The following is a 12,622-nucleotide window of genomic DNA, read 5'->3' as shown; positions in this document are numbered from 1 at the left end:
TTGATATTGAAATTCCATCTAAAAATCTTCATTCATCTACTTAAAAAAATAATTGTAATATACAGTGGAACTATATTTAACTTTATTCTGTATTTTCCAAGTCTCCTGTAAATGTGTTATCATACTTTCATAATTTAAAAATAAAAAAGAGAAGGAAAAATTATTCCCTTTAGCATGAAAACTAAATGGAGGTAGTTAAATCAATCTACTTTCCTCAACTCTTGACATTATTTGAGGATTTACTGTAGAGTCATGACTTAATCTCTTTCATGTCTTGAACAAAAAAAACAAAAACAAAAACACAAAAACAAAAAAAGAATGTCTAAGGTTAAAAATGGGTCCCGTACTTTGGGAGAGACAATATTCACTTTCATACGGAAGGATGTACTTTTAATCTTATCAACTGCTATCCTCTCCAACACAGGCTCCACCTCCCTCTCAGGTAAATAACATAAGAACACAATTTCAGCTCTCTGCAGAAAGCTTTCCTAGTTAGTATAAAAACAGCAGAACTGGGCCGGGTCTGAGTATCCCCCGGTGCTCCTGGCTCCGGCCTGCCTCCTCGCCACCACAGCCTGGGTCTGACAAGATGCACCGGGTCCCACTGTCCCTGGACCGGCATGGGACCCTGGTCCGGCCCCACTTCACCCTGGTGGCCCGGTCACGGTCTGCAGCCCACCCCACTGTCGCCTTCCTCTTCTGTGTACTCGTCTCTGCTCTTCACTTCAAGGAGATTCGGGCCACACACTGCGGGGTGCCCATTACCTTCCGTCAGTGAGCTCAGCCATCGGCCGAGAGGTGCCCCCGCCGTACGGGTGGTGCTTCTACCTCGGCCTGCACTCGGCGCCCCACTTCTTGGCGGCCTTCGCCTGCTGGAGCCACTACTTCAGCTACGCCTCCCGCGCCCGGGCTAGTGCCCGCTTTCCCACCTCCGCTCCAGCCTCAGCCTCGTGGAGAACCTCACGCTGCTGGTGTTCACCTACGTCTCCTCTTCCGAGGACTTCGGCACGCCCGAAAACGCTTTCACCGTGTTCACGGCCTCCTCCCGCTCACAGGCTCCTCACCTGCACTCTGACGGCGCCAAGAGCCTCGCAGCTCCGACAGCCGGAAACAGCAGCTCTTCATCCACTCCATCTTCTTCAGGCCGTCAGCTGTCTACGTTCGGTACGACATGTATCGTGAGGCAGGAGTACCCACCATTTTTGCCAGCCTAGGGTACACCGCTGTCCTAACCAACATGGCAGCCTGGTGGGACTTAAGAACAAAGAGCTGCTGGTTACCTCCCAGCCAGCCTGAGGAAAAACGGTTCCAAGCCCTCTCTCCTGCTGGAGACGAGGCCCACTGCCCAGAAGCTAAGAACAAATACCAGTCTGACCCGCTCTCACCATGTGTCCTCGCTGGGACAGGACAAGGCTTCACCCAGCCCTGATGGCTTCTCCTTTCCCCACCCCAGGTGGAAGGCACAGGGGCCTTCAAGCAGCACCACCAGTTCCTGAGAAACCCCAAGAAGCTGAGCTGGCCAGAGAGTTCCACCCTCTGGTGCTAAGAAAAAGAAAAGTCCTGAGGTTCATAACCATGACCCCGTTCTTGGCCTTTATATAGCAACCTCTGCTGAGGTCAGGGACCACACTGCTACCAGGAAACCAAAGCCATTTCTTGCCATAGGGTCGTTCGCTTGACTTGTGTGCCTGATGGCCTGCTCTGCACATGCAGGCCTGTGACCACGGTTCTCTGCTAAGGTTGCCCAGGTGTCCCAGTCCTGACCTCACCTCTGATTTGTTGTGTGCCCTTCCCTATCTGGGGGTTTCCCAGGTGGCACTAGTGGTAAAGAAGCCTCCTGCCAATGCAGGAGACATACGAGACGTGAGTTCAATCCCTGGGTGGGTCAAGAAGATCCAGGGGAGAAGAAAATGGCAAACCACTCCAGTATTCTTGCCTGGAGAATCCCACAGAGGAGCCTGGTGGGTACAGTCAATAGGGTTGCAAAGAATCAGGCACAACTAAAGGGACTTAGCACACACTTCCCTATCTGAGCTTCTGTGTGTCTGCGTGGATGAAAGGGAGTGGGGGAGCGGTCTGATTTCCAAGGGCTCTGCCAGTCTGTGCTTCTTGCCGTGGAGGTAGTGTTCTGTACCTGAAGCAGGACCTGCTCCTTCTAAAATCTCTGGCTTACAGACTCTTCCCCCTTGGCAAAGGTGTCACGTAGAGGGATCAGAGGCACAAATTCCTATCCCAGAATGGGCTCTGGTGTCCCCCCATCCTCCCTACTGCCTCAAGCCCTGGGCTCTTTTGGTTGTACATTCTATTTCAAAGGAAAAAAAAGTTTTTAATTGCCAAAGGGAAACAAAACAGCAGAAGTTGATTACACTACTACCCATTAGGAAACACTTCTCAAAATACCGGATATTAAGCTCCAGTATACATCAGAATGATCTGAGAGACCTATCAGAAATACAGGTTCAAGTTCATTACAGTGTTGGGCGGGGCAACAATGTGCATTTAAAACAAGCACTTTCAGGTGACTGATTTAAAAATAAAACCATACTTTGAGAAACTAAGACAATTAAAACCACTGCTTAACTGACTACCTCCATTTTTCTAAGAATCACCCACGTATCCTCAACATCTACATGCCAAGTCCCTCTATGTGGTCTGTAAAAGGACTTCACAATCTGACCAGGGTCTTCACAACTCTCTCCCCCCACTCCATCCTTCTCCACCCTACAACCACTTCCGACACTGGAACCCAAGCGGCCCACTGCTGCACTCCTCCTCTCTGCTGACCTCTTCCTTCTCCCTTGCCCGGCCTGTGCAGGACTGTTTATTCTTCACAACAGTGCAATAGGGAGGGTAGTTTCTGGCGATCTAGGCTCTAAAGCCGGTACACCTGGCTTCCAATCCCAGAACCTTTTGGTAAAAGTGGCCAACCTCTGTGAGTCCCAGATAATTCTCTATCAAAGACTGAGGTTAAAATAGCCACCCCAAGGTTATTAGTACATCAGCACCAGCGGTATTTCGTTTCGAGGCTAAATGTATTAATTTGGTTTTCTTACCTCCTGTAAAAGCTTCAACACTAACAGAGCTAACAGTTCTCCCCTCTGTTCTAAACAGTGGTAGCATTCCTAGAGACACAATGAATATAAGAACTCTTATCTCCTTACTGTGCAGGTCTATAAATCCAGTTCTGTAAGAACTTAAGAGTAGACACTTAATTTGAAATGATTTTTTATAGCTAGAGTTTTGGAAATAAAATTCATGTGCCAGTTTAAGTAATCACCCACTCATTTTTCCAGAAATACTTTATAAATTTATACATTCACTCACACACACACACACACACACACACACACACACACACACACAGCAGATACTTAAGAAGCTGCATTACATCAGTGTAAGTTCTAAAGATAATCCAAATCCCTAAGGGTAGCCTACCCTCACTTCCTCAGTTACAAGATTTTTAGTTAATAATCGTGTTCCTTATTTTGAGGCCAAGGTGGAATAATACAACCACTGATACTTAGGGGTCCATAGTTGCCACATAACCACCTTGCCCATCTAGAGCAGATGGTATAGCTCATCTATAGTGGATGTTTAAGTACGGAAGCTGGGTGAAGGGATGCAGTTGACCAGTCCAGCCCATGTTCAAATACTCTGAGCATTTACCATGCTATTAAAAAAATACTAGACAATATGAAAGGCTAAAAGAGGCAATGAGGTATAGTTTCTTCTTTCCAAGGAACTTAGTCCTGTTGAGGAAAGGAACTCCTGATACTGTTTTTCTGCACAATGACTATCACCCTCCAAGAGTCATCATGGTTATTCTCTTCAAAAAGCAGAGTGTAAAATTAAGAGTAGGTATGATTTGTAAGACAGATGCACGTTTCACAAATATCATCCCCCATAAAAGGGATTCAAAAGAATGTCTATGAGGATTTTATGTTCTCATCCTATTCTCCTAACAACCCTGAGAGGTAGGTATTATCTCCATTTAATAGATGAAGGTGAGGCTCAACTGTTACCTAAGTGTCAGCCCAAGTTCACGAAGCTTGAAGTGGTGGTGCTAGGAACAAAGTTGTTATAACCCCAAGGTTCAACTCCTTTTCCCCTGAGTTTAATTCAAGTATTCTTCCAGCTCCAGGTCACCCAAGCGTTTACAGTCTTCACGTTTTGTGATTGCAAAGTCTAAACTAGGACATTTTAGACGATCTTTCTTGCTCTGTCAGTAGCTACAGAATTTTACTCCACAATGACCACATTGTTTGCCATATAAACTTTCAGAAAGTTTAAAATTGTTATTTAAATAACAGCCCAGGTAGTATAGTGTAAAAAATCTGCCTGCCAACGCAGGAAAATTTGGGTTCAATCCCTGGGTCGGGAAGATCCCCTGGAGAAGGAAATGGCAACCCACTCCAGTATTCTTGTCTGGAAAATCCCATGGACAAAAGAGGCTGGTGGCCTACAATCCATGGGGTTGCATAGAGTCAGACACGACTGAGCATACACACAAATCACAGTCCAGGTGACCCCCACACCCTATCAAAGGATGGAAAAGCTTCAAGAAGTAGTTATTAGTCAATTGGCCAAATAGAGCCAGCAGATGGAGACACAGGGCAAACAAAACTGAGTACAAATTTTCTACAGTACCTGCTTTCCAAGCACCCTCCACGTATCTTGATTCTCTCACCAATCCTGTGGTAGTGGGGAGAACAGCACAAAAAGTAAGATCCAAGGTCTGGGCTCTCTCCTCAAAACCCCATCTACCCTCAGAAGGGTCAAGGTAACTGCATGAGCATTGAAGAATTACTTAACAGCCCAAGAAAATGTCAGTGTTGTATGGGAAAAATGTATAATGTACAGGGTAATTCTATTTTTGTGTAAAATAAAAACCATGTTTTTTGCATACATAAAGATGTGTCTGTAAGCACAGGGGAAGTTTTCCGTAGCACACACACCAAATATATGGTTACCTCTGGCACGTACAATCAAAAGGACAGGGAGATTTCCACTACTTGCTTAATACCACTTTTTAAATGTAGCATTATGGGTCATTTTCACCTTGCTTCAGTGTTAACAAAATCTCTCTTCTCCACCTTTAGTAATTTTAAAATGCAGCTAAGGCAGTTTTGAGTTATGAATATCACTTGTCTGTCTGAAACTTTCCACTGACTCAAACCCCTGGTGTGGAGTGGCAGAATCCTGGTTTGCAAGCCTGAGACACCCAAGACAGCTTTTTTTAAGTGGTTTCCTACCACACGACGGTTGAACAGAAAGTACTAATGTATGTGCAAATGCTTGATTGACTATATGAAGGTTGTGATTCCCCCTTCTCCTAAGCTTCTTTTACACTCCTCTTCAGGCACTTTTGACCTGGTCAGCTCCTAGCTTTCACTGAAGAATGTTAACAGGAGCTGTATTGCCCTCAAATATGTCAAGGGTAGATCAATTCCTCATCCTCAATTTCAGCAAACTGCAAATCTGGAGAGGAGGAATTCCTACAATCTGATAAAAGATTTAGGTAGAGAAGGTGGCATTTCTCTGTCCTGCATGAGAAAGCCCTCATGTAGCTTTGTTTGCCCAAAAGTCAAGTATTCCCCAAAGTTAAGTTCCCTTTCTGACAGAGGCTCCAGACTGAATCCAAGACAGTCATTTGATGAGTAAATTCTGGCCAAGTAGATGGCTGCCAGAAACAGCTGCCAGCTCTTCCAAGCCGACACTCACCATCACCTCACAACTAGTACACAAATGGAAAAACATTTAGGTGCACAGAGCAATTCTGGCCAAAGTAGGGAAAAAACTTCACTCCCAAGAATGAAACTGCTAAAACCTAAAAATGTGTGCAACAAACCCAGGCAACCCATAGTGGCAGAGAAACAGCTAATCAGAAAGACAAAAGACAAAGCAACTGCTTGAAAACTTTCTATAAGCCCATTTTGACCTTAATGAACCATTAACAGTACCGTTATAGTGCTTTCTGGAATTTTATGATATATTCTCAACAAGTTTTTAACCAAGTCCATCCCAAAAATGTTTAACCCTGCAATGATCAAACAGTGTACCTAACTCCAGCAGCAGTCACACCTACAGCGAGAGTAACTGCTCAAGCGCCCAGTTCTGGAGTAAAATGGCTAATGGGAGCCCTGCTCAAAGCAGAATATACTTAGTGAAGCAAGGATGACTATTTTCATGAGAAATATATAAGGCATAGTCAATAGCTGGGTCACAAATTACTATCTCTTCCACAAAAGTAAGTTATTTATATCTTAATGAGGAAGACAGTTTGCTATTAAAAAAAAAAAAACCTTGTAATATAAATTACTAAAAAATTACACCACAGAAAATATACTAACACCAAAATTATTTCAGTAAACAGTTTGAGTTTGTCTTTAATCCCTTTTACTGCTTCTTGCTTAACAATATTCAGTCTTCCAGCTGAAACCAAAGTACTTTCTTGGAATCCTTAATAGAATTTTATATTTTGGGAAAACACTCTTTCCAACAAGAAATATTAAGAAATCCAATGGTCTAGATTTCACAACTTTTTAAAAAAAACAAAAAAACAAAACAGTTACCTGTGTCTCTTTAATTTCAGAAGAATTGCTATTATACAACAAACTTTTTATTTTTTCCATTCATAAAAACAGTCCACAACATTCATAAAACATAGTAAAAGAAATGAGACACTTTTCAGGTGGATTCTCTTTAAGAACAGATGAGTTGGTAGCAGTTTAATAATAGATGGAAACAAACACAATCCATATAAACACAGGATCTGAAGCGGGAGGGGGGAGAGATATACCAAAGTAAATTTTGAGCTTTCAGCCATGCAACTCAACATCTGAGTTCTCTTCACTTAAAAACCAAACTAGGTGCTTTAAACAGGTGTTCATAGAGAAGGCTACAAAAGTACTGCAAAATGTTAGCCTTACATATACCAGAAAAAAAGAGAGAGAAACGAAAATTAATAAATCCCCTAGCTAATCACAAGTTTTCCCTGACGGAGACAGACACAGAAAAATAACTGTTTACAAGCTTAGCTTTGAGGTACAATAGCTTACAGCTCTCACATGGGTGTTCCTCACTCATGCTCTTTTCAGTATAAACAAATAGGTTTATGTAATGGAATACATATTTGAATAATTCCTTAAAAAAGAATCACAAGTTCCATTTTATATATGCAACAAATTTTTAATTATGTACTGAAAATAAATTACAGAAAATAACTTTAAAATGCAACAGAGGACAAAGTCACGATAAACATTCCCATTGAATTCCCTCGAGGGTGGGGGGTGGGGTGGGGAGTGAGACTGCAGTGCTCAGGAAGATAAATATCACAAATATATCAAAAACTTCAAATTGTCTATGCATTCATACACTGACATGAGCCACAAACATTCCTTCACAGGGACTGTACTCATTAGCCTACCACAGAACCAGATTTTGCCATAAACTACAAAACTTTTAATACAAAATTGTATTTATATATTTATAATTCATATACATGCCCTATCTGTGATTTTAGAAAATAAAAACTACACACTGTACAGACACTCTTAACTCATAGCTGTAGGCAACATTTTTGGATGGAATTTCTCCCCCAATAAAATTAATGGCATATTTTATGTACATGAAGGCTAAACTGCATAAAGACAGTTTAGTTTCCCAGATATGCATCTTGTTTTAGGGCAGGTTTATAAATTTAAAAAGGCAAGACAAATGTACACTTCAGAATCACTTTCTTAGCTACAAGAGTTGTCATGTAATTTCTGTGAAATTTCTGATACATGCATTTATGTAATACTGGTATTGAAGGCAGTAAAGCAATATATACTTTTAATGTCGTGGCTCAATAAAGGCTTCATTGTCATTCCAATCTGAATCTTGCTACAGTGATTCATAACTTCTCTAAAAATTAAAATTTCAATGGGACACTGTGTTAAAAAGACTCTAAATAGATTTCTTAAAATATTTCCCTGAAATATCCTTTTACATAAGACAAATTTCACTAACATCAGAAAAAAAAAAAAGAATTAAACATGGCACCAGTGTGCATGATAAACTAATGCTCCTCAGCCAATCATCATGTCTCAGGAGCCATGAACAGAATGCTTAAAACCAACAAACAATTTCACACTCTGTGGCAGCCATCTGTGAAGCCAGTTATACTAAACTACTTCTACAGTTGATTGTAAACTTTGGTTTATTTTTATTTGAGTTCTCATTGTACAGCAAGCATGAAAAAAAGGGAGAGTGGAGTCCATGAGGAGATGAAGTGTCAGTCTGTCTTTAATCTGGCATGATGAGACACCTGGTCAGTCAGGCCTGCTTTGATAGAGTTTGTTACAGACTGCCTTATGTTTTCCTCCATCAAATTATCACCCAGGGGCTTCAATACCTGTGGTATGAGAAATGTGCAAAACAAATAAAAACATGAGGTAAAAAAAGAGTTACATATAAAAATAGATATAAAAATTCAATTCAAAGCAATGAAGAAAATAACCAGGAATGTGGGAAATAAAAAGATGCTTCTCCCAAAACAAAGTTATGATGCTACAAATAATGCAGTTAGACATTTTATAATGTAACAAAAATTACTTTCCTCCTATTCAAACCATTACAATTCCTATGAGATGGATGTGCAATTCCATACCCTATATGCAGCATCAAATCTGGTATGTATACAGCTTTTATGCAGACCGGCCCAGACGGTCCTGCTTATTGTCCTACATGTATAAGTGTGAACACTTCAGATAGGGAAAAAAGTTAAAAATACTGTCTAATTTTTCTTCTTGTTATTGTTGGATGACAGTCTCTGTCGCTGTGCTGACGAAAGAACACGATGAACCATTCGACGTCTAGTAACTTCGAACAGTTTGGAAAACACCTAAAACATGGAGTAATTCGTTAGGAGCATGACTCAGAGGGCCTTGAATTTAAATAAAGAGTTTAATTCAGACTACAAAAATTTGAGACTTCATAGTTTCTCACCTTCCTGGGACTCCTCTGAAGCAAAAGAAAAAAGAAATGCAAAAAAATTTAGACAAGGTTTGTTGACACTGCACAGACCTTCCGTCTAGTGATCCTCTTACCTCAACTATACTAAAAATACTTGTACACACTTTAGATTCTTCCATTGACTCGTTCTGTGATAGTGGCACCTCTAAAATCCTACAATCAGTGCTGTACTGGAGATGACTGATTTTCAGAAGACACTGTACAATATCGAAATTCCATGTGGCAGAACATTAATAATGATTCAACACTTTTAAAGTAGATAATACTTTAAGTGATGCTGTGATAGCTTTTTTTTTTTAGGTTGTGATAGCTTTTAATCCATCTTCTGACAGAACATATCAGAAGAATATAAAGAATGAATTTTTAAGATATAAAAATTTAATAAATATCCAGACAGAAGCTTCCAAATCAGATCTGAATAGAGCATGTCTCTAAAGAAATATAAAATGCAAATTAATATAGTGGGTCACTGTATAAAATAATAATAATATTACTAGAAAAATTTAAAAAAAAAAAAGAAAAATCATCATCAATCAACTTCTTCAGTCTTTGACTTTAAAACCAAAACCAGCATGGACCCGCATTATCTTAAATCTTCAAATAAGCCCAATACTTCATTGGCCCAGAAATGGAATCTCAAAATGCCTTTTATATTGTCCATCAGTAATAACTGTAGCTTTCATTCTTGATATGATGCTCAGGTATTTCACGATGACCATTTTAATGACAATATCCTTAAGTGAAATTTTCTGAACACAGGCAATTCCAGACAACAGTTGGCTGATACACAACAAGGCTTTCCTTAGTAGATACTTCTCAGGCCCAACTTTGAATTCTGGTTTGAGGTAAAAAATCCTGATTTGAATTCTGGTTGAGGCAACAGATTTATTATTAAGAAAAGCTGGCTCACTGTAGTACTTTGCTTTGCTCATTAGCATTTCCATAGTACAGAAGTCAAAGATTATTTGCTGTAAGAATTCCCTATAAGATTGTTCTCTGTAGTAAGTACATCGGTAAACCACTATCTTCATGGAAGGCAATGAAGGCCTGAATATCACCCATTTTTCCTGAAATATAAGCATGCATTGCTTATCAATCCTAGTAAGAAACTTCAAAAGAACTGCACTTCCAAACTTACTTCCTAATACCTTCATAACTCTTGCACTGATAATTTCTTATCTCAAAAAAAAAAAAAAAAACAAAAAAGGGAAAAATCCTTAGACTCTGGTCCTGCCCACTTGTCTGGTATAATCAGTCCTATAACTAAGAAACTATCCAGAGTATTACAGATATAAGTCAACCAAAGCACATTATAACTTTAAAGGAAAAAAAAAAAAATCTCTCCAGTTTATACCTTATATTCAGATTATGCATCTAAACAAAACAGAAAATATCCTTTTGCCATTCTCCATATAAAGGAAAAGTAGGTGTGGAAATATTGGGGGTGAGGGTGGGGAATGGGGGACTGAAGGAGAGGTGGGGAGCCACAGGGATAAGATTAGTCACTGAAAAACCAAAAGATAGATACCAACCTGTTCCCATAGTGTTTCAGCAATCTGATCAATCATTGTTCCAATTTCTCTGAACTCCCCAGAGTATTTAACATATGCCCAAGTACAAAGAGACGTCAGTGCTAACCCCATGACGAGGTTACACAAGACGGCTATAGAGTTTAGGCCAACGAAGCCAGTCAGTCCTGAGATTATATACATAGCAAACATGACCGCAAACAGTGTGGCAGGGGTACGAGCAGCATAGAAGATATTTTTGCCATCATTGTGCTTTATAAAATTTGCATAGGTTTCTTCAATTTCAGCCTCAAGCTGGTCCTGATAACGACGGCAGAATTCATCTCCACCCATTTTTTTCACTGAACGAAACTGTTTAATTGCCACTTCCTTAAGATCCAGGTGTTTTCGCTCCAGATCTGAAGGTGCAATGTAAGGCTTGTCCCCACCACATACCTGTACAGACAGTAGGACAGATTACAGGCTGGAAATAAGTCAGACTTGAAAGAAACTCCCCGATCAGTTAAGTTAAACCACCTACATGATTTAGTTTTAAATTTGTTTCTAATACTCCACACGTCATCATAATCTACGCATTTCTTGTATATTTAACTGACTCAGGCAAAGTAAATTTTCCCAATTAACTATATACCAATAAAGACAAAAAGAATTACACTACAATCTGTATTGATGTCAGCTGACCCAGCAATACACCAAAAAAGACTGCTGGCAAGAAAGTGGGTTAAGAGGTGTAACACATAAAAAAGGTACTTGAATATTTGAATTAGCAAGCTTAGCACAGAAATTGCTATTGGTCTTAGGATAATGTTACTAACATCAGAAGCTACTGATAATAGCACTCTGAATCGTGTGTCAAAAAATATTTTAGTGCGATCTATGTAATAATGCGATATATGTAATACTCTCATCCCGCACTCTAAAGATGGAAATTATAATCTTATTTTCAGTAGAGACAAAGAAAGAAAATTTGGGAATGATGTAACATGACAAGGTATAAGGAGTACGAATTGGTTTGATGATTTTAAATATAAAAATCTTCTCACTCTAGTGTCTAATATAAATGTTAGTCACAAACCTGCTCCATACTTTTGCAATAGATCTCTCTTGCTCCTGCTACTGCAGCAAGATTATTAGCTTCAGCTGTTGCCTAAAAAATAAAATGTGCCAACTTTATGTGAACTATCTTTTGACTATAAATGATGATTAAGACAATAAATTATGTACATAATCAGCATGACACAGGATACATTTTTAGATCCACAAAACTGTTTACTACATGGATCTTATGAAAAAACAGTTTAATCCACTATAAAACTGGGAAATTGCCCAAAGTAGCAAATTTTTAAAAAATCAAACAGGTTAAAATAACATTGTCCCTGAAGAATACCTTTAAAAAAAAAAAGAAAGAAAGAAAGAAAAAACTATAGTCACCAGAAGTAGCTGTCACTCATTAAAATAAAGAGAAAATAAACCTATTTCAAACAACATTCATTGTCAAAGACCCAGAGAACAGAAGCAGCTTGGTTCGGCAAGGCCCACATCAAGCTATCTTCTGAAATAGAAATTTTCCTACATAAAGCACTTCAAACCCATATTACCCTACACTTCTTGAGCAACTGAAGAAAAAGCACCAAGGACCTTCATTTCTATGAAGGTACTGTGTGTACAAGGTCTGCAACTGTAGTTACAAAAACCCAAAAACTTCAGGACCCATGCCTTAAGTATCTAAAATGTATTTGCATGCAAAGAAGCACCACCCCATTTTCAGCATTTCTCTCTAAAGCAGATTTTTTTTCTCCCTCATAAATAAATGTATATACAACACACACACTACCTGAAGCATGGACTTTGGATGTGGAAGTTCCTCTCCTTGATAAATTTTGATGTAAGCCTAAAAATACAGAAGACTCATTATATTGATAGGTTATACAATTTGGCTCCATATCCCCAAAGAAAAATCATTAGATAGAAAAATGATTCACACTATTAAAAGGAAAGCCTAAGCTTTAAAAATCACTCTCACTCCAACAAAGTTAACCCTATTCTCAACATTATTAAAAATGTGTGTTGCTAAATAA

General features: G+C 39.5%; 1 protein-coding gene and 1 pseudogene across 4 annotated transcripts in view; one reads left to right on the top strand and one right to left on the bottom strand.

Annotated features, from left to right (window-relative positions):
* The first annotated feature begins 589 nt into the window (after nt 1–589).
* On the top strand, nt 590–1,429 carry LOC133065334 (post-GPI attachment to proteins factor 2-like; annotated as a pseudogene).
* A 5,139-nt stretch (nt 1,430–6,568) lies between these two features.
* ATL2 (atlastin GTPase 2) overlaps nt 6,569–12,622 on the bottom strand; it is a 68,904-nt gene continuing 62,850 nt past the window's right edge. For 3 of the 4 annotated variants that reach the window (XM_061155575.1, XM_061155577.1, XM_061155576.1), the window contains 4 exons: nt 12,379–12,435; nt 11,620–11,691; nt 10,548–10,979; nt 6,569–8,395 (listed from right to left, as the gene is read on the bottom strand). In XM_061155575.1, the coding sequence (XP_061011558.1) occupies nt 8,276–8,395; nt 10,548–10,979; nt 11,620–11,691; nt 12,379–12,435 (681 nt within the window). In that variant the 3' untranslated portion in view covers nt 6,569–8,275. The other variant, XM_061155578.1, reaches the window with a different exon arrangement.

The sequence above is a fragment of the Dama dama genome, chromosome 11 (assembly GCF_033118175.1).
Source record: "Dama dama isolate Ldn47 chromosome 11, ASM3311817v1, whole genome shotgun sequence".
NCBI classification, from domain to species: domain Eukaryota; kingdom Metazoa; phylum Chordata; class Mammalia; order Artiodactyla; family Cervidae; genus Dama; species Dama dama.
This window is presented reverse-complemented; position numbering and strand designations above follow the sequence as displayed.